Source organism: Leptidea sinapis, chromosome 27, assembly GCF_905404315.1.
Source record: "Leptidea sinapis chromosome 27, ilLepSina1.1, whole genome shotgun sequence".
Classification (NCBI taxonomy): domain Eukaryota; kingdom Metazoa; phylum Arthropoda; class Insecta; order Lepidoptera; family Pieridae; genus Leptidea; species Leptidea sinapis.
In genome coordinates this window covers 8,243,212-8,266,448 of record NC_066291.1, presented here as the reverse complement: position 1 = coordinate 8,266,448, position 23,237 = coordinate 8,243,212, and the positions used below count along the sequence as shown (strand labels likewise).

The following is a 23,237-nucleotide window of genomic DNA, read 5'->3' as shown; positions in this document are numbered from 1 at the left end:
GTCACTGACGCCACCGGCAAAGCGGCCCGCTGCCGCTTCCTCTCCCACTCCCGCTGCCAAGCCAGTGGGCCCAAAACGTCGCCCGCCCATCTTTATAGGGGACAGGGCCCGCTGGATGGCCATTAAAAATAAAATCCCGAAATCGCTCTCCTACGCAGCGAGAGCGTATCAATCATTAATAAAGGTGTAGACTAGGGAGGTAGCGGATCACCGCGCCCTAACCTCTCTCCGAGATATGAGTGTGGGCTTCCACACTTACAATCTCCCGGAGGAGAAGCGACTAAGGGTAGTCCTCCGAAATGTGCCCAAGGAACTGGACACAGCAGACGTCCTTGAAGACCTCAAGGCACAGGGCTTTCCTGTGCAAGAGGTACATCGCATGCGTGGACACGTGTCCAAGAGGCCAATGAACTTGGTGATCGTCATCCTGGACCTCACTAAGGAGGGAAAGGCCATTTTCGGCATTAAGGCCGTATGCTCCTTACAGGGCGTACGTGCCGAGGTGCCATATAAGAATAAAGGGCCCGGTCAGTGCCACCGGTGTCAAATGTACGGGCACTCAGCACGAAAGTGCGAACACACCCCGCGGTGTGTCAAGTGCCTGGGAAGCCACGGCACTGCCGAATGCCCCCGCCCTAGCCAGTCTGCGGAGCCACCAGCCTGCGTTCTGTGTGGGACCGAAGGGCATCCAGCGAGCTATCGCGGATGCCCCAAGGCACCCAAGCCAACGCATCGGGACCAGCCCAGGCGCCGCCCGCCTCAGGGCACTACGTCACGGACGTATATTCCCGCTCCGCCACAGCCAAGGTAGCCCCGGTCAGGCCTACTGCGCTTGTCGCGGCCCCTGCGCCGTTTGCGGCCCCTGCGCCAGTCGCGGCCCCTGCGCCGTTTGCGGCCCCTGCGCCAGTCGCGGCCCCTGCGCCTTACAGGCCTCCGTTGGCCTCCTGCCCGGCGGAACCGGCCCTGCGGCCTAGGCCTGCAGTACCCGCGCCACGTCAGAACGGCGCCGCTACCGATATAGCGTTTATGTGCAACCTCGCCCGACAAATAAACATCGCGGAGCTGCAAGCCCTCGCCCGCAAGATCAGGGAAGTTCAGAGCGACGCTCAAGCCGTTCTCGAACTAATGTGTGAGAACATCGACATGTTCACAGCGTTGTGCGACTTTCTGTATCGTAAATAACATTCGCGATGGCTAACAGCGGACGGCTTAAACCTCACACGCTCCTTTTAGCGTACTTTAACGCTCACGGACTCAAACCGCAACTAGACTTGGTCAGGGATTTCGTTATCGAACAAAACGTTTAGACCTTTTCTTGATTCAGGAGACGCTCCTGAAACCGAACGTTCGCGATCCGCGAATCGCAAATTACAATCTAGTTAGGAGTGATCGTGCCACGCAGCGCGGTGGTAGCACCCTCATATACTTCAGGAGGTCCCTTCACTGTATTCCTATCGACCCTCCAGCGCTCACCAACATTGAGGCGTCCGCAATCCGAGTCAGTATGGCGAAGCACCAGCCGATTACTGTGATATCAGCTTACTTACCACCTAGTAAATTAATTCTAGAATCAGATATCGATTCTTTACTCAGCCACGGGCCTGCTGTTATTGTAGGTGGCGATCTTAACGCCAAATACGCTAGCTGGAACAGCAGATTCCCTAACAGAAACGGCAGACTGCTAGACTCACTGACAGACACACTACACTTCTCGGTAATGGCTCCCTCCAAGCCAACTCGATACCCACATAACGTAGAACACAGACCCGACATACTTGATGTTGCTTTATTTAAAAATGTAACACTTAATTTAAATTCAATAGAAGTAGTTCACGATCTAGACTCAGACCACTGGCCGGTCATTATAAACCTAGGCCCGGCCGTTAACTACCAGCCACCCACTAATACGACTGGCAACGGTTGGAGAAGGAACTCGAGACCACAACGTCCGAGCACCTGGATTCAATACCTGACGTCGTTGAGTCGGTTGACGTAGCCCAGAGTGCCATCTCCTGTGTGACATCCCACATCCACAACAAGATGGAGGCCTGCACCTAGCAGGTGCCTACAATGCAACCGCATCGGCAAATACTGCCACCAGAAGTCAGAGAGCTGCTCACTGAGAAACGCAGAGCCACTAGAGCATTGATAGGTATCCAACACTCGAGAATAGGCGTCACCTCCGCTATCTACAGCGAGTGGTAAAGGAACGGATTGCGGAACTCCGCGGCGATCGTTGGGACCGCTTGTTCAGCGACCTGAAGCCGACGCACGTGGCATTCTGGAAGCTGCCTCGCGCGTTCAAACAGGAACCGCCTACAGTAATGCCTCCTTTGGACAGACCGGGACTGCTGCCGGCCCTCGATGACGAGGACAAGACGGAGTGCCTTGCCGACAGTCTCGAGAGTCAGTGCACCCCGAACGCAGCTACCGACCCAGCCCATGTTAATGAAGTAAACTGTGAAGTTGAACGTCGCATCTCTCTTAGTCCATCAGGCGAGCCAATACAACCCACCTCTAGTATAGAGGTGAAAGGAATTATTAGGGAGCTTCACTCCAAAAAGGCCCCGGGGCCCGACTCTATAAATAACAGGGTTCTTAAAATCCTGCCTCCCACACTCATTAATTTATTAGTAACCGTTTTTAATATACTGCTATTACATTGCGCGTTCCCCGAACAATCAATGAAATCGGATCAATGGAAGGAATCCATTGTTATCGGTATTCCCAAGCCTGTTAAACGTAAAACTTGTCCCAGTAGTTATAGACCCATTAGTTTAATTAACTCTTTAGGTAAACTATACGAACGTCTGATTCTCACGTGCCTCAAATATTATATCGCGGAGCAGAACATGATACCCGACCATCAGTTTGGTTTCAGGAATGCACACTCGTGTCCCCAACAAGCCCACCGACTCACTGAGTATATTCTCAAACGAATCCAATACCGTACAGTTACAGCGGCCGTATTTCTCGATGTCGCGAAAGCTTTCGACAAGGTATGGCATAACGGCTTAATCTTTAAGCTGTATGAACTGGGTATGCCAGACAGGCTCGTGCGCATCATACGAGCCTACCTTACTGATCGAAGCTTCCGCTATCGAGTAGAAGGCACGTTATCTACGTCCCGACCCATCAGGTCGGGAGTGCCTCAGGGCTCAGTTCTGACCCTCTTCTCACTCTTCACGAGTGACCTCCCGAAGCCTCAGAAAGTGCAAATTGCACAATATGCGGACGACACGGCTCTTTATTATGGCGCCACTTGGGGGCGCCTCGCGACTCATATAAAAGTGCTTCAGGCCGCCGTTAATAAACTAGGAGACTGGTTCAGAAAATAACGGATTGAAGTCAACCCCTCAAAGAGTGCAGCGGTACTCTTTGGTAATACTAATAAAATAAAATCTTTGGCCCCTATACCTATTGTTAAATTATATGGGACCCCTATTCCGTGGGCCCAACATTATAAATATTTAGGTGTTACGTTCAACAGTAACATGAACTTCGCAAAACATATCAACACGGTTTGCAATAGAGCCCGGTTTGTCCTTACCCGCCTGTATCCACTTGTGTGCAAGCGAAGCAAACTACCGCTCAGACACAAGGTGACATTGTACAAGACCATCGTACGTCCCATTATGTCGTACGCAAGCATCGTATTTGCCCACGCGCCGCCGAGCCACTAGCGGCGTTTGCAAGTGGTTCAGAATAGATTCACGCGCACGGCCACCGGAGCGCCGTGGTTCGTTCGTAACGTAGATCTCCATCGCGATCTTTTGCTGCTGACCATCGCTCAACATTTCAAGGAGATATCGCGACGCTACTTTGATAAGGTGGCCGAGCACCCTAATATCTTGGTGAGGGAGGCATGTGCTTACACTCCTCTAGACCACAGTCTGAACAAACAGAGGCGACCTCGACACGTACTAGTCGACCCGGACGACTATATTACGATCGCGAACGCGACACCAACACCATCACTGACACCGACACCAAACCAACGACGAGATAGTCCTCGTCCTATAATCGTTTAACACCACTCGCACTCACATCACAAATCACACACCTACAATAACACTACACACAATTAGTCACACACTTACATACACTCACACATATTTACATTTAGTTTGTTATTTGACATTTTACAATGCACAAATGGGAAGAGACTGACCCCCATGTCACGGGCTGTCCTAGTTTAGGGTAATTTTAAGCAAAATTGTATTTTTTTTTCAACAAATAATCATTTATTATTATTATTATTATATATTATTATATATCACCGCACTCGCCGGCGAGTGCGAAGTCTCTTCAAACCTAGAGTCCACTGGACTAACAGATATATTAGATCGTTAGTGATCTTCTCTCCATCCAGCCTAGTGAGCAGGCGGTCCGAGGTTCGAGTCTCCCGCGCCTGTGAGCTACATTTTCGACCTCCAAGGCCCCCGCCCGGCTTCCCTGTAAAAGCCTTCAGGGCTATCAGCACAGAAGAGGTTTTTAGTCGGTAGGGGGTGTTTACACCCGATCCCGACATATGGGCCCCGTTTCGGGGTCTTCAATACGTAAATGTGTTTTTCTCCTCTCGAAAAAAAAAATATTTTGATTAAATGACTCAGACTCAGAGTTCAGACTCGACTCAGGCTGAGATTCAGATCCTTAAGCGTGTTTGATTTCATAGTATTCACACACCAACAAAGGAGACCTTTTTGAGACTATTGTACACGGACATATATCTATATAAAACAGATTGTAGGTGTGTATGGATGTTAACTTCAGAACCGTTAGCCCAATTGAAAAGAAATATTGCTCACATTAAGTCGACATGACTACCAGAGGAATCACAAGAGCGTAGCCGGCCTTTAAGGAAGGTGTACGCGCTTATTTTGAAGGTACCCATGTCGTTTTGTCCCGGAAACACCGCACAAGGAAGTTCATTCCACAGCTTTGTAGTACGTGAAAGAAAGCTGACCGCCACACATCCATATGGTGGGGATGATATCCTAACTTGTGGCATGTCGTGCGAAGGTGGAATTCGATTTTAGTCATTTATGTGTATTATTATTTTATTTTTATGTTAATCTTTTTGTTTATTTGTATTTAAGTATGCATATCGTATTAAATATGTCGTTGTCTTGCAACCCATAGCACAGGCTATGCCTAGTTTGGGGCAAGATAATTTGTGTAAAAGTGTGTCAATATTATTATTATATTTCAGAAACTCAACAATTCTGAGTCACAAGTGGTGGCCTCATCTTCTGTGATGGCAGATGAATCAAGGCCTCAGGAAGTGTTCAAGATAAATATTGAAAAAGACAAGTTTGTACATTCTCAACTAATATAAGTACAAGTGGCTTTGTATCAAACAGTATTATGATAAATATTACCAAAAAAAAATATGTTCTGTTCATTTACATGACTAGGCTATGAAATAAAAATTTTGCTATTTCCAAAATTAAAAACTAAAATTCGTTATAATGTATATCCAAATATAGTTCTTTAAAATTTAAATTTCGCACTCATGAAAAAAAAATATGTATTATATATTTAACCCAACTTAAAAAAAAAGTAAGAGGTTATCAAGGCTCATGTATTTTTTGTGTTTGTTAACTGAGAACGACAACATTTGTATGATTTAGAATTGATTTTTTATTTCAAAATGTCCTTCCTTTGAAGTTGTACTTTCAAGATAGTCTATCTATCTATCCTATAGTCATAAATAGAGACTTAATAAAATTTTGAATTTTGAAAGATAAATATTTCAGTTAAAATTTTATGTTTATGTATGTAAATATTATGTTTTTGTAAAACGGTTTCAGTGGATTTGAAGAATGTCAATGGTCAAGGAAACAAGCAGAACTGTTTACGGCCCAACAAGCAAACCTTTTGCAAATTAATGAGAAAAAGGCGCTTCCAGCCAAACAACTGCAGAAAATGATTTCTCAAATTATAAAGGATATACCGGAGTATCCAGATGTGGTAATGTCCTGAAATCCTTTTTTCTAAGTTATCATATTGTTATTTCACGTGTTTTAGATTTGTTGTGTGTTCAATTATTATTCTATAAGCCATACTCGTCTTTTACATGTCCTTAATAATCAACATTCATTTCTAACATTTGCATTTGAATGTATGAAACTTCTTTAAGTTGTTTTGAAAATGTTGAGTATTGTATACAAGTAAGAACTATTTTGATATAAAAAATGATGTATTGTGCTTAAACTAATATGCTTATTCCTTTCAGCATTTCCTGAGTTTTTTAAATTGCATCAGGATGAAAGAGTTTTGTGGAGCTCAGGATTCTTTATACAATTGCTTCGATAGGGCAGTGTTCAATGTGGGAGCTAACTCAACCACTGATAAGAATAAAGGCTTTCGGTATGCAGCGCTCAACCGAGCTGCTATGCACACACATTTCGGCCACAAGTAAGTATTTTTGATGAAAAGTGACGATACGGGCAAGACAGCATTGAATTTTAATTAATTAATTATTTTGGTGCTTACACACTTAGAAAAAGACGTTGCTTTGGCACCCATCTAGCCAGAATCTTGTGCTAAGAAACCTCCCACTGATCTTAAATTCCCCCCATTAGTTTTAGAAGCTTGCTACTAGTCTTAGGAGGGTCCTACGAGTCGACGAAGCCTCCCTCTGGTACATAATGATGTTATCTGAATCAAAGTCACTCACAAGAATTCTGTCCCACTGCTAAATTCAAATTCAATTTTTTTTTAATCAAAATAGGATTTAAAATCACTTATCAGTGTTATAGTCAGAAACCACCATTCAAAAGAGACTACCTCAGACCTGAGAAGAATGGGCGCAAGAAACTCAGCGGGCTTTTTTTTTTTAAATATAAAATATGGATTACAATGTATCAATAAACATTTATAATTAAAGAGCCTGAGGGTGTTCGCTTTATTCCCAGTTCGTGGTGTCATTAAGAAAATCGTTTATGCTATAATAACCTTTCCCACTCAAACGTTTTTTAACAATTCTTTTAAATTTCGTAACACATTTGTTTTGTACATTTTCTGGGATCATATTGTAGAAGCATATACAGAGCCCAACAAAAGACTTACTAACTCGACCCAACCGAGTTGTAGGCATAACAAGTTCATGTTTGTTCCTCGTGTTAACATTATGAATGTCACAGTTTCTTGAAAATTCCTTAATGTGCTTATGAACTTACAGAACATTATCAAAAATGTTTTAAGAAGCAACAGTCAAAATGTTTATTTCTTTAAATTTTCCTTTAATGATTCTTTAGGACCTAGGTTATAAATCGCGCGAATAGCCCTCTTCTGCAGCACAATAAGCACAAAGAAATGTTTTTGTCAATATAATAAATTTTTAGATGTTCTACTTACTCTCGGCCACGCTCTAAACCTGTACAATACAACGCTAGTAGTGTAGATGTTCTACTTTTCGCGGCCGTGCACTAAACCTGCACCATACAACGCTAGTAGGGAAAATGTTCAACTTTTTCGCATCCGCGCGCTAAGCCTGCACGATACAAAGCTAGTGGGGAAGATGTTCTACTTACTCGCGGCCACGCGTTAATCCTTCACAACTTCGTTTCTCGACTAATTCGTTTTCTGCACCCTCGAGAACCTGGGATTCGATATCCATATTGTTGAAATCATAAATTTGCGAGGCGGCCATCTTGGATTTCAGAAATGATACCAAATTCGTTCTCTGCACCCTCGAGAACCTCGGATTCGATATCCATGTTGTTGAAATCATAATTTTGCGCGGCAGCCATCTTGGATTTGAAAAATGATGACAAATTAGTTCTCTGCACCCTCGAGATTCGATATCCATATTGTTGAAATCATAATTTTGCGCGGCGGCCATCTTGGATTTCAAAGATCCTCCCAAATTCGTTCTCTGCACCCTCGAGAACCTCGGATTCGATATCCGTTTTTTTTTTATATTTTTTTTTTATGGAATAGGAGGACAAACGAGCGTACGGGTCACCTACTGTTAAATGATCACCGCCGCTCACATTCTCTTGCAACACCAGAGGAATCAAAAGAGCGTTGCCGGCCTTTAAGGAAGGTGTACGCGCTTTTTTTGAAGGTACCCATGTCGTATCGTCCCGGAAACACCGCACAAGGAAGCTCATTCCACAGCTTTGTAGTACGAGGAAGAAAGCCCCTTGAAAACCGCACTGTGGAAAACCACCACACATCCAGATGGTGGGGATGATATCCTAACTTGTGGCGTGTCGTGCGAAGGTGGAATTTGGCGGCAGGAATCAGGTTAAACAGCTCTTCGGAACACTCCCCGTGATAAATGCGGTAGAAGACACACAATGAAGTGACGTCTCTAAGTTGTTTCAAAGTGTTGTCGGTGAAGGTGAAAGAGCGGTGATACGGAAAATGGTTTTTTTTTAGTGGTAAACGCGCAAGTTTGAGTCTTCTGGGGGTTAAATTGGACAAGTTTCAATTTACCCCATTCCGCGATCTTCTCGAGAGAGGACTCGATAGAAGACACAAGTTTCTCCCGGCACTGGTCGACGATTTCCCGAGAGAGACCTGCATGGTCCGTGTATACGGCATCACCAGTGTTGTCGTCTGCATAGCAATGTATGTTGGAGGTAGGGGCGTGCATTGGTTTTCCAGCGCGGTAGGCACTCGAAGTCCAACTAGTCGTATTTGCGATTAATATTAAAAAATTTAGTTCCTGTTATAAGGATAAATATAAGTTCACTTACCAACATTTTTAGTTACCTATTATAATTAACAATAAACAAATCAACATAAAACAAATAACTAATGTAATAAGCATAATAATTATTCACGTCCGTATAAGTACACGAATGACGAAAACACAACAATTAAAAAAATGGCGCTGTCATTGTTGATTAGTGAACAATATATTTTGATTTCCGGAAATGTCATATTTTATATCTTACAATCATGAATCACGTCATGTGCGATGTCAACACTTCTATGGGAGCGCACTAAGGTTGAAATTCGGACACTAAGCGAACGAGACACGTCATAATAATTACTTATAAATCAAAATGTAGGTATAATTTCTTTCGTTGGTTTAATTCGTGACAGCTCGGTTGTCATTTCGAAGTGTCATAAGCTGGCCTACCCCGGATGTGTTAAAGATGTCAAATTGCGATGGTCATATTTAAGAACGACATACATAGTAATTGTATATTTTTTGCTGTGGTCATATTATCTTGACAAATAAATTTTGCTATAGAAATTGATCGTATTCTACTAGGCTTGAGTCGAGTGAGTTAATTGTTAATAATTTTTGTAATTTTTGCAAGCGGAACTTCATTTTTCGAATACCGTCTACATGCTATTCCGAATCGAATGACACTTCAATCATAATTTTCGGTGACTGCTGAAAAAAGTTGATCAAAAAGGCACTTGTTGATTGGACTCTAAAGAAGTTTCACTTCAAAAAGTTTAGATTGATGCGTGCGCCGGTAATGTTTGATAGTCAGTCGTTGGTGGCAGGTCGGTTGCCATGGAGGGCGTGCGCGAGGCGCTGGCGGCGGCGCAGGAGGCGGGCGACGCGGTGTGCCTGGGACACGCGGCGGCCTGGGGCGCCGTGGCGGGCGGCCGCGCGCGTCGGGCGGCCCTGCTGACCCGGCGGCCCCGAGCGCATCGCGCCGCCGCCGCCGCCGCGCAACTGCTGGCACAGCACCTGGCGCTGACCGGCACGCAGCCCGCTGAGATCTTCCAGGTGACTACCGCTTTGTTATAACACATTCTAAACTTAATACTTATTTACCCATGCTTTAAATCCTCTATTCAAGATTCTGAAACAGTTAGCTTATTACCAACATTAAAACACCCAATGTCGTAATAACCATTACATCATTCAAACGAGTGTTGTAATGTTGTACCGAATTTCATAACAACACTCTTTGGTTTTTTTTTCGATCCCTTCATGGGCAAAGAGTATCACAAACATCCTCAGTCTTATTGCTCGATGCGTGGTATCTGTATGTATTTCAAAAAAAGAACATTTTCGTTTACACGCGTTCCACACTACCAGAACGTGGTGCGCCGTAAAAAAAAAGTAGGTTTTTCGAAACCCCGCCATTTTTCTTGAAAAAACGATTGAAGTTTTGACAGCACACCGCCTGATATTTTAAACGCTGCAAAAGATCATAATATTCAAGTGAATTTTAATAATTGCACAATAAAAAATGTAAATGACTACTAAAATAAATAATTAAGTATTTTATTAAACCTTAGTTTATTTGTATAAAATCAGTAATGGATGATATTAAGTTACTACTAGGACTGGCTGTTTTAATGTTAGCAGTAAGCTAACTGTTTCAGAATATTTTAAAGGATTCATATTCTGGGTGTAGATAAAGTCTTGTATGCAACTGTTTATAATTAGGTATTAAATCAGTCATGTGATACTACTATCACACTCGGCTTCGCCTTACACAATAGTTGCATAAATAACTATTATGCAACTGTTGTGTAATAAGGGGCATTACAACACGAATGTGGGTTACATATAGGATAATAGTATAACATGAGTGTTTGATTTATAAACAGTTGCATACAACACTATCACACCCATAATATGAATTCTCTATAAAATATTCTGTAACACTGTTAGCTTACTGCTAACATTAAAAAAGCCGGTCCTATTAACCATTACATCACCCAAACGAGTGTTGTAATGTTGTACTGAAATTCATTACAACACTCGTTTGGATCATGTAATAGTTAATAGTTATCAGGACATTGGGTGTTTTCATGTTGACAATAAGCTAACTGTTTTAGAATCTCTAATAGAGGATTTAAAGCATTGGTGTAGATAAAAATACATATCCTATAGAAATCGTTCGTATATCCTAAAATGTTTTGTTCAACTATCATATTTGAACTTCATTGGCCGTGAGCCGCTAATAAAATTTGAATATCTAATCAAAAAAGTGGAAAAAAGCGCGTTAAACGTTGAATCGATTGGTCGTTTATTCTTTCGCAAAATTTTTATTTTTGATTTTATAAGTATTAGTATAATATATTAGTGTAAATTATATTTATATTTAGTGTTAGTATATTAGGTTTAGTGTTTAGTTAGAGTCCAGGTAAGTTTTTATGTATATTGTAATATGAACAAGCCGCCTGACTTGACTGCCCCGGGGGCGGAGATAGTTCCCCCGGCGGCTAATTTTATTACTATGTCGACAACTAATGAATCGGAAGTGGACAGGGATAGTTCCGTTTCCAAGCGTACATGATACAAGAGATCTCATTTACATAAAATTTGCAAAACCTGTAATGTGAAAAAGAGGAAGCACGCTCAGGCGGTGGGTGGTAAGACTGGATGTCGTTGTAAATGTAGTTGTTGGCAATGAAATTAGTGATAATTCAATAGAAATTACTAATAAACCTTTTGAAACATCTAATATCACTAGTGAAAATAATCCAATAATCACCTCAATACACTCTATTGGTTCAGATCCCAAGCTTACATTTCTATTGGAAGGATTAAGTACAAGGAAAATGACATAGCTCCATTTATTGTGCACGTACAAAGAGAAACAAATTCACCAAATGACAGTACCACTCTACACCCTGTTTCATTTGGCAGTAAATATTATTCGAAATATTAGTAATGGTTCATTAAATAAAATAGGTAGGAATATAATGTCTTTATCTTTCTCAAGTTTTACTGATGCTTACACCTTCATTGCTAATTCCAACTTAGAAAAGATGAACTTGAAAGCATTTATACCATCATTCCAAATAATCCGCATGGGCTTTGTACGAGGAGTGCCCTCCGACTGGTCAATTGAGGATGTTATTGAAAATGTGTCAGTGCCTAGTGGTTGTGGTAAGGTTCTCAAGGTTAGACGAATAAATTATAAGGCTCTCCTATCTGGAAACCTACTCAAAATGTTGTTCTGACATTCGATGGCCAGGTCCTGCCGGAACGTATATTCGTTTGTTTTAATTCCTTACCAGTAGAACTATTCCCATACCCAACTATACAATGTTTCAATTGTTGTCGATTTGGACATACGAAATTGCAATGCCGATCAAAATGTAAATGTTACAAATGCGGTTCTGAACACACTGGTGACTCTTGTAATGTAAATGAGGAGAATGTTACTTGTTGCTATTGCTCAGGTAATCATTTTGCTATTGGTAGATCTTGTCCAGTATGAGCGTCAAAAACAAATTCAAATTTCTATGACACAAAAATGCATCTCATATGGGGAAGCAGCAAAATTGATTCCTCCTATTAATAAATCATCAGTTTCTTATAATACTCCAGTCCATATATCTACTCGCCCTCATTCATCTCGTCAGTCACAGCCCAATAGTTCATATAGAAAAACAATCTTTAGAAATCGTCGTACACCCCCTAAATCAAATAATGTTTATGATCAAGAGGCTCATCAAAATATAATCAAAGAACTACACCCAAGATGGCTGTGCATATGGCAGTGCAAAATACTTCCACATTGACTACATCAGATATCATTCAAATTCTCATTCAGATTCAGATTCATTAACCCAGTCTAATATTAAAATACCGTACAACGTTGCATCTATAATCGATATGTTCAACAATCCAGAAGCCCTTAAAAATGGCAGTACTTAAAAAAATTCTACAATGGAACTGTAGAAGTGCAGTTTCCAAAAATAATATACTTACTTTATTTACTTATAAGTACAAGTATAAGGCTTGTTTATTTGCACTCTCTGAGACTTGGCTTAAGCCAGGCTCCCCTTTTAAAATCAATTCCATACGCATTTTGCAACTAGGAAGGGAAAAAAGGCCTTTTAAAACTTTCTCCACTGTTGCTTATTTTTCTAAACATATAAAAGAAGAAAATTCGGTTTTTACCCTCTTTGCCCGAAGCAAAGATGCACTTTTCGACCCTCTGAATTTGTAAACTGTCCGAAGAATTGTGGTAAAAAATATATTTTATCTGATGGTTCGTTTCTTGCAAAAAATGTACAATCGATTATACCGATAATAATTATTTGCAATTATTTTACAGATCATAACAAAGGGTGATTTTATAAATTACTTACATTCAATGACGGATTTAACAATGGCGGGTTTGGCTAACACTGCGGCTCTGTGGGGTCTCTACGGGAAAACCGAAATGGCTTCACTCAACTGCCAGTTACTTTTAAATTTGAACACAAGTAAGTATTTTAACATATTTTTAGTACCAGAAATGGTGTTATTTTTAAATCTTGAATCTAAAAAAGAAAGAAATTAGGAAAATTAAACAGATTTGGGTGCGCTTTCAAGCAGTGGCAATTCTTGTTTTAAGACTAGTACTACCACGGCCAGTAAAAACCTGCGTGGATATTCAGAGATAGACCTAGTTGATAGAGTTAAAGAATATTGTATTGCAGTGACTGTTATGGGATTTGAGATGTTGGTTTGTCTTTTAGAAACAAAATAATTAGAAATTAGTTTAACTGCATGAATTTATAGGCTGAATGTGGTATGTAAGTGATGAAAAAGGTCGACCTAAGCCTACATTACCAAGGAATGTAGGCCCCTACAGTGCCAAGTGTACCAAGAATCTGAGACCTTGTTTAATAGAATTGATGCAAGGAGAACGAGCCAAGGACGTTTTATATTATCTTTGCCTAGGTATTGGTAAAGGGGCTCCTGTTTCCGCAATTAGACCGCTTAATTGGGTCCATTTTGCGTGATTGCCTAGGTATTACTCTCCGACAGACTGACAGCATGAACGTAGTATGTTCTTTGGTGCGAGCGCCGTATTCTTTAAGACACCGTAGATATACATGTAATAGATGTATTATTTCCCTTAATTTTTTTTTATCAAAGCATGACTTTATATTTTCAATATAAGTATCTGTTTCTTCTTAAAGATGATAAATATTCGCAGTTTTAAATCAATTAGTAATTAAATACATTTTTTAGTACTATATTTTTAGTAAATAGCCCACAATTCTAGTTCATCGATACTTTATTTACAATTACTTATCAACAACCTAAACAAGACATTAAATCTAGTATTTTTGTGTTATTCGAATGTTTTAATATTTTTAACAATTAATAAATTAATGGATAAGCTTTGTAAAAAAGAGTTTATTTTTTTAAGTTCTATACTTACGAAATCACTGTTTTCTGAGTGATTTCCTGAGCAGTGAACAAGTAAGTTGGTACGATTTTTGATAGGTTGCTTTCAAATTAAAAATAAGTAATAAATTGTTATTGTTTAGTTCTTCTTTATTCACAATTATTGTCTGTAAACTACTTAATAATTTATAAAAACAAACTTACGAAGCTAAGTAAGTAGTAAATACTTAGGGTGTAGTATTTTTTGCAATAAACATTACAGACAATTTCAAATTAAACTTAAACAGCTTTCTGTTATTGATTACAACTCTCTTTAAAGGAAGCTAATCATCGATAGAAGATGTCCTTATTTATTTATTTATTATAGACACACCAACAAGCTATTCTAAACTAAACCAAAAATAAGAAAAATATAAAACAAACATTATGAACAGAATAGCTTTCTTACAGGTATGTACAGCTCTGTTGTATTATTAATGATAATTTTAGTACAAAAAACGCATAGTACTTTAAAGATTAATAAATGTTAAAAATACAAATTACTTCTTATGTTGAATATGAGTAAAACAAACAAACCATATATATAATTAAAAACTATTAAAAATAACACTGTTGCAAAGTCTTTTAAATTGTAGCATCGACATCCCAAACATATCCATGGTCTCAAAATTATTATTAAGGAGCTCATTAAATGATCTCATAGAGCGCTGCAGTGGAGAGTGAAGACCAATATTAGTTCTCGGAATAGCAAGATGAAAGAATTCACGATTAATAAGCCTTGCACCGGGGCGGGGTATATTGAAATCATTTTGTCGTAATATTTCTGGGGCACTAACAATACCATTACATAATTTAAATAAAAATAGCAAATCTTGAATACGACGACGACAGCCTCTGGCTATATGATAAACATGAACCGCTATGTTTTGTGTCTTTGTATACCAGAAATCGAGTAAAAAACCTTTGAATTTTTTCCAACCTATCAACATGAATTTTGTAAAAGGGGTCCCAAATCACACAAGCATATTCCAAATGCGACCGAACAAATGCATTGTATAAATACATGACAGAATTAATCTGTTTAAAATCTTTGGAAGTATTTTTAATAAACCCAACCATTTCCGTCGCATTTCCAAAAACTTCATCTATATGTGGTTTGAATGAAAGTCTAGTGTCAATTTAAAGTCCTAGATCTCTGGCAGTATTTACTTCATTGATAGCAAGGTCATTAACAAAATATGTTGTGGATATTACATTTTTCTTCCGCGTGATTTTAATATGAACACATTTATGAGCGTTGAGGATCATTTTGTTACTTCTGACCCAGTCACTAACAGCGTAACTAAGATCTTCTTGTAACAACGCTCCATCATTATGCGACTTAATTAATCTGTACAACTTTAAATCATCAGCATACAGTAGCACTTTGCTATGCTTCACAACCGAAATTACGTCATTAATAAAAACTACAAACAGCAAAGGCCCTAAGAGAGATCCTTGGGGAACGCCAGATCATGTGGTGTAACACGTCGAGGTCTAACCATTCGTGATGACTCTTTGAGACCTACCACTTAGGTATTACTTAAACCAAGATAATAGGGGGTTAGAGATACCGTAGTTGAAAAGCTTAGTAACGAGTAGATTATGGTCGACTTTATCAAACGCACTACTGAGATCCGTGTGAATGACATCCGTTTGCATACCGCTGTCTACGCTTTCCTTACTCTATAGCGGACGAAGTTCGACCTTGCCTTTGAATATAACCGCCCACCGTCAAAAAGTATCCGTCGGCCTGAATTATAGCCTAAACACATGGTCGGATTTGGTACGGCCGAACCATAGGAGAATCCGGTGGGTCTCGCACCATTTGGTCCGCCGTCGTACTCAATATGGTCCGGACGGTAATAATTATAATATATAATAATTCTGTGCGATGGACAATGCGATATACCATCGAATATGGTCTGGTACCAGACCGCATCCGATGATTCGGCCGGACCAAATCGGACCATGTGTTTAGGCTATAAAATACAAGTGTCAGGACACTGAGGCGGCCTTTATTTGGTAAAGTTGCTATTCAACTTTTGCGCGGCAATCCGGCAACGGCGCCTTATGATATTGAAATATTCAAGTTCATTGAATCATTGACCGAGTGACCCAATTGTACAGTACGTTAAAATTTGCTCAAAATGAAAAGTCTACCTTTTGACAAAACTAGTATACGGATTTAGTTCATTTTTGGCTTATCAGGCAGTCAGCAAACATGCTCATAAGTATGTACCTACATTTATTTCATATATGCCAGTTCCATACTGTATGTAAAGCTAGAAACAATTACCATTAAGTGATTGCTACACAGAATCCAAGGTGGGCTCTGGGGCGAGCGGCGCGGCCGCGGGCGGTGTCTGCGGCACGTGGCAGTGGAGCGAGGCCAGCGCGGCGGGCGGAGCGGGCGCGGCCACCGTGGCGGCGTGGCGCGGGCGGCTGCACCTCGCCGCCGCGCTGCACTCGCACTTCCAGTGTGCGCTCGTGCTGCGGCACCACGCCTCCTTCGCGCTGCGAGCCGGTAACTATGTCACGTGACACACGTACAGTGAGCGAGGCCAGCGCGGCGGGCGGAGCGGGCGCGGCCACCGTGGCGGCGTGGCGCGGGCGGCTGCACCTCGCCGCCGCGCTGCACTCGCACTTCCAGTGTGCGCTCGTGCTGCGGCACCACGCCTCCTTCGCGCTGCGAGCCGGTAACTATGTCACGTGACACACGTACAGTGAGCGAGGCCAGCGCGGCGGGCGGAGCGGGCGCGGCCACCGTGGCGGCGTGGCGCGGGCGGCTGCACCTCGCCGCCGCGCTGCACTCGCACTTCCAGTGTGCGCTCGTGCTGCGGCACCACGCCTCCTTCGCGCTGCGAGCCGGTAACTATGTCACGTGACACACGTACAGTGAGCGAGGCCAGCGCGGCGGGCGGAGCGGGCGCGGCCACCGTGGCGGCGTGGCGCGGGCGGCTGCACCTCGCCGCCGCGCTGCACTCGCACTTCCAGTGTGCGCTCGTGCTGCGGCACCACGCCTCCTTCGCGCTGCGAGCCGGTAACTATGTCACGTGACACACGTACAGTGAGCGAGGCCAGCGCGGCGGGCGGAGCGGGCGCGGCCGGCGTGGCGCGGGCGGCTGCACCTCGCCGCCGCGCTGCACTCGCACTTCCAGTGTGCGCTCGTGCTGCGGCACCACGCCTCCTTCGCGCTGCGAGCCGGTAACTATGTCACGTGACACACGTACAGTGAGCGAGGCCAGCGCGGCGGGCGGAGCGGGCGCGGCCACCGTGGCGGCGTGGCGCGGGCGGCTGCACCTCGCCGCCGCGCTGCACTCGCACTTCCAGTGTGCGCTCGTGCTGCGGCACCACGCCTCCTTCGCGCTGCGAGCCGGTAACTATGTCACGTGACACACGTACAGTGAGCGAGGCCAGCGCGGCGGGCGGAGCGGGCGCGGCCACCGTGGCGGCGTGGCGCGGGCGGCTGCACCTCGCCGCCGCGCTGCACTCGCACTTCCAGTGTGCGCTCGTGCTGCGGCACCACGCCTCCTTCGCGCTGCGAGCCGGTAACTATGTCACGTGACACACGTACAGTGAGCGAGGCCAGCGCGGCGGGCGGAGCGGGCGCGGCCACCGTGGCGGCGTGGCGCGGGCGGCTGCACCTCGCCGCCGCGCTGCACTCGCACTTCCAGTGTGCGCTCGTGCTGCGGCACCACGCCTCCTTCGCGTTGCGAGCCGGTAACTATGTCACGTGACACACGTACAGTGAGCGAGGCCAGCGCGGCGGGCGGAGCGGGCGCGGCCACCGTGGCGGCGTGGCGCGGGCGGCTGCACCTCGCCGCCGCGCTGCACTCGCACTTCCAGTGTGCGCTCGTGCTGCGGCACCACGCCTCCTTCGCGTTGCGAGCCGGTAACTATGTCACGTGACACACGTACAGTGAGCGAGGCCAGCGCGGCGGGCGGAGCGGGCGCGGCCACCGTGGCGGCGTGGCGCGGGCGGCTGCACCTCGCCGCCGCGCTGCACTCGCACTTCCAGTGTGCGCTCGTGCTGCGGCACCACGCCTCCTTCGCGTTGCGAGCCGGTAACTATGTCACGTGACACACGTACAGTGAGCGAGGCCAGCGCGGCGGGCGGAGCGGGCGCGGCCACCGTGGCGGCGTGGCGCGGGCGGCTGCACCTCGCCGCCGCGCTGCACTCGCACTTCCAGTGTGCGCTCGTGCTGCGGCACCACGCCTCCTTCGCGTTGCGAGCCGGTAACTATGTCACGTGACACACGTACAGTGAGCGAGGCCAGCGCGGCGGGCGGAGCGGGCGCGGCCACCGTGGCGGCGTGGCGCGGGCGGCTGCACCTCGCCGCCGCGCTGCACTCGCACTTCCAGTGTGCGCTCGTGCTGCGGCACCACGCCTCCTTCGCGTTGCGAGCCGGTAACTATGTCACGTGACACACGTACAGTGAGCGAGGCCAGCGCTAAGACGGGCTGGGCCGGCCACAAGTAGTGAAGACATGAACCGTTTTTTATTTCTTTATACTCTACAAATTAAGAATTATGAAAGTTTACAAATCAGATGATAATGAATTAAATTCAAATTAAATTCTGGAGTGAACAGCCACGTCCGGTCTGGTCCGTCCGCTGGCTCCAATGGTCATGTTCCTGCTCGAAAGCGAAAGACGAAATGCGATCGTGTCACGGTGGTTTTTGTTTGTTCTGAATTGACAATAATACTTTTCGCGACTTTTATTCCCCATAGACTGCATCCTGTCATTTATGTTACTCATTAAATTAAGAATTATTTAAATAATGGTTTTAAAAAAAGGTAAAGGTTTAAAATTATAACTTTTATTTATTTATTATTTACAGGCAAATGGGAAGAAGCTGAACAAAGCATACGAGAGTTAGCCTCAGCCGATAGATGGGAGAGCCAACTATTAAAAGCAGAAATGTATTTCCTTAAAGGCGATCCAACAAATGCCTTAGAAACCCTCCATGACATAACAGATTATTGCAAGACAGAGGATGACAGTCCACACTACATTTCACTGCGACTGAAGGCGATGATAATGATGTCCGAAGTCCAGCATTCGTTCAGTAGTATACAGTCGACCAATATAATGTTGTTGAATGAGGCATTGTGTTTAGCCAAGAAATCACATATGCACTTCTTAGCTGCTACTGTAGAGATGCAAATAGCAAATGTTCAACTTCATATGGGCTGTTCGAAGAATGCTTTGTTGCTTGTTAGAAAAGTACTGCCTTTAGTAATGGAAAATGGAAGCGCCTACGATTTAGGCCGAGGTAAGTTATGTTTTTTATCATGTCACTATTATCATTTTCTATACGTCTTTATTTATTTATTCAATAGAAACAAACGGTCACATTCATAAATTGATTACATCATCATTATCGTCAGCCGGAAGACGTCCACTGCTGGACAAAGGCCTTCCCCAAAGATTTCCACGTCGATCGGTCCTGCGCTGCCCTCATCCAACGTATTCCGGTGATCTTGACCAGATCGTCGTTCCATCTTGTGGGGGGCCTACCAACACTGCGTCCTCCGGTACGTGGTCGCCATTCGAGGACTTTACTGCCCCAACGCCCATCTGTCCGTCGAACTATGTGCCCTGCCCACTGCCACTTCAGTTTCGCAATCGTTTGAATCAGTTACTTTGGTTCTCCTATGGATCTCCTCATTCCTGATTCGATCTCGCAGGGAAACTCCAAGCATAGCCCTCTCCATTGCTATCTGAGCGATAATGAGCTTTCTCATAAGGCCCATAGTTAGCGACCACGTCTGCGTACCGTAATTCATCACGCTACACACAATTTTTGGGACGAGAAGTAACGTAGCTTCGAGCCCATCCGAGTAGGATTCGACGAGTGACCTCTTTCTCGTAATTGGACCTGCCTAACTGGATTGTTTGTCCGGGGTATACGTACTCGACAATTTCGATAGAACAGTTCCCAATTGTTATGGGAGTAGGTGCGACATGGACATTTGACATGATCTTCGTCTTGTCCATGTTCATTTTGAGACCTACTCCTTGGGAAGCTGTATTCAGGCCATCGAGCATATGGCTGATGTCTTCCATGGTCTCTGTCATGATTACGATATCGTCTGCGAATCGAAGGTGAGTGATGTATTCGCCGTTGATGTTGATGCCCAGTCCGTTCCAATCCAGCAGCTTAAAGACATCTGCCAACGCAGCGATGAACAGCTGGGGCGATATGACATCGCTCTTCGTCGCTTGTCTGACTGCCCGCTGCAGTCGGATAGGCTTCGAGATCTGATCCTGGCGACGGACTAACATGGTGGCGTTTCTATACAAACACTTCGACGCTTCGATATATCGGTAATCAATGTGGCACCTCTGGAGACACTGAAGCACCAACTAGGTCTCGATCGAATCTAAGGCTTTGTCATAGTCCACGAACGCCAAGCATAGTGGCTGGTTATACTCCTCTGTCTTCTTTATAACCTGCCGCAGCGTATGTATGTGGTCTATGGTGCTAAAGCCTTTTCGGAATCCGGCTTGTTCGGGAGGCTGGAAGTCGTCGAGCCTGCGCACGAGACGATTTGTGATAACCCTAGAAAACAGCTTATATACATGGCTCAGAAGTGATATGGGCCTATAGTTCTTCAAAAGCATTTTATCTCCCTTTTTAAAGAACAACACCACTATAGTTCTGTACCATGCTTCAGGCGTTTTGCCCTCGAGGATGACGGAATTGAATAGTTTCTGGAGGGTCTTAAGTACAGGGGTACCACCAAATCTCAAGCTGTAATTCCATCATCACCCGGCGCCTTGTTGTTTTTAAGCTGTTTTAGGGCCATACTAATCTCGTACAGGCTGACGTCTGGGAAATCTTCGGTATAGTGTCGGGTTAATTTGGCTCTTGGGTCTTCAGCTTTGTAGGTGCGGTCGATTATAGCTGTCCGTAGAACTTCTCGACTTCCCTCAAAAGTTCGAGTTTAGACGAAACGACCCTGCCGGTCTTCAGGTTTGTCAGTAGGCTCTGCCCGATAGACAAATCTCGTGCGAAAACTTTTGAGCCTTTGTTACGCTCTATTGCCGCTATCACACAATCTATATTGTGGCGGCGTATATCCCGAGTCAATGACTTGGAGAGCTGCCTATACTGGGAAGTATCGTACGGGGACTAAAGGGTCATTTGGCGTCTTACATCAATCAATCATCAATTTGAGGGTATAGTCTGAGATTTTTCCGACTGATTTTGAACGGCTGGCCTTGGAGAACTTAGACCCAGCCGTTTGAACAGCTGCCACGAACCTGTTATTATACGCGTCCATGTCTACGCAGTTACCGAGGCATTCGAAGCTGTTTTGCAATTCGAGTTGAAAGTTTTCGGGGTTTTGGATCTGGATGGGTGCGGGTCGGAGCGTAGACTTCACCAGTCGAGACCGCTCCAGTTTTGGATTGATATTCAATGTGCCTCTTACTATGCGGTGATCACTCCCACTTTTAACTGAGTTGATCACGGAGACATCATTGAATATATGTCTTTTGGTCGACATAATGAAGTCGATTTCATTTCTGGTGGCACCATCGGGGCTGATCTAGGTTCATTTGCGTTGTTCAAGAGTTCATCATATAGATATCTTCCTTCTCCATGAAGTCAGCCAGCATCTGGCCTCGAGCGTTCCGAATTCCATAACCAAATTGTCCCACTCTCAACTCATCGCTGCTACGTTTACCCAGTTTTGCATTGAAGTCTCCCATGACAACGTTGAAGTGGGTCTTCGGAGTGTGAATGGCTGTTGAGATGTCCTCATACATGGCCTCCACCTCGTAACTTAAAAACTAGTTGTAACTTTTTTCCAGGCATGTTGTTATATACGAAGTGTCGTATAGCCGCGGCGCCGCCCGCCGGGGAGGCCCGCTCACAAGTACTGCAGTCTTGTTGTGAAGCTTTAGATACTGCCAAAGAAAACTTTTCCAAAGTTGGAGCTCAGAACCGAATTCTTCATACATTATACTTACAGGTGAGAATTACTATTTCATCATTATTTCGATATTTTGTACCACTTTATGCATTGAATGACATATAAGAGCCATATTATAAGATTGAATCAAAATCAAATATTTTTGACTATTCACATAATTCTACAGAACGTTGAAACTTGCTTAAAATGAAAAGTCTTCTTTTTGACAAACATTGGGTTTGTCAAAAAGTAGACTTTTTAGTAGCACGGATTTTGTTAATTTTTGATATATCGTCTGCAAATTTGCTAACGAGTATGTACCTACATTTATTTCATATATGCTATTTCCATGCTGTATATCACATAAGAACTTCATAGTAAATCAAAATTTTATTCAATCTGCGACTACACCATAAAAATGCAAAGCATCAAATTTTCAGCGATTCACTCGATTGTATGAAACGTGCAGTTATTGACAGACTGACAGATGACGGCGAAGCAGATCGAAAATACGAAATCCACTACGTTTTAAGCAAATGTTCGCTTTCAAACTTAGCCGGATTGTATTTCGTGGACAATCGCAATACTGTAATTACTACTATTTCAAACATGTGTCAAATGACTGCATATTTCATACTAAACTAAATTTCAATTTTTACTTAGGCTGTCTCGCCCCTTATTAAGTAGTATTTACATCCTCTTTGGTCTTTAATAGCGACGTGGCAGTGATGCGGGCGCCATTTTCTTGTAACTACAATTTATATGAATGTGTAAACCGTATGTTATAGGCTCAACTGTACAACGACCTCGGTAACATAACAGCACGCAATCAGTGTGCGTGGATGTACAGACAACTGGAGCCGCAAGTGCCATTGGAACCGTTACAGATGTCACTTGTTATGTATTAAATTTATTACTAAGTAGAAAATGTTGTTTTTATTTTGTATCCATTCTTGTATTTTTATTATACTTGACAATGACATATATTTATTTTAGTAATTTCATTTGAAAATGGAGCTCTTTAGTTACACACTACAGTTTATTTTATCTGCCTCGTATAATAATTATGTATTTATCTCACAAAAGTACCTACTTATTATAATTATTTATAAACAAATAAATGCTAAATGCTATTTATAAACAAATAATTGCCAAAAACCATCTGTGTACAGCAAATACCACCTCCGAGGAAATAAATGGCGC

At 43.6% G+C, this 23,237-nt stretch overlaps 1 protein-coding gene across 1 annotated transcript in view; it reads left to right on the top strand.

The window, feature by feature from the left end:
• LOC126972768 (anaphase-promoting complex subunit 5) overlaps positions 1 to 22,962 on the top strand; it is a 30,018-nt gene extending 7,056 nt beyond the window's left edge. The window contains exons 5-13 of the mRNA XM_050819803.1: positions 5,213 to 5,313; positions 5,814 to 5,973; positions 6,239 to 6,420; positions 9,478 to 9,706; positions 13,005 to 13,155; positions 16,428 to 16,634; positions 18,953 to 19,387; positions 21,934 to 22,094; positions 22,823 to 22,962. Coding sequence (XP_050675760.1) covers positions 5,213 to 5,313; positions 5,814 to 5,973; positions 6,239 to 6,420; positions 9,478 to 9,706; positions 13,005 to 13,155; positions 16,428 to 16,634; positions 18,953 to 19,387; positions 21,934 to 22,094; positions 22,823 to 22,942 — 1,746 coding nt within the window. The 3' untranslated portion in view covers positions 22,943 to 22,962. The remainder of the gene's footprint in view (positions 1 to 5,212; positions 5,314 to 5,813; positions 5,974 to 6,238; positions 6,421 to 9,477; positions 9,707 to 13,004; positions 13,156 to 16,427; positions 16,635 to 18,952; positions 19,388 to 21,933; positions 22,095 to 22,822) is intronic.
• Positions 22,963 to 23,237: the final 275 nt, after the last annotated feature.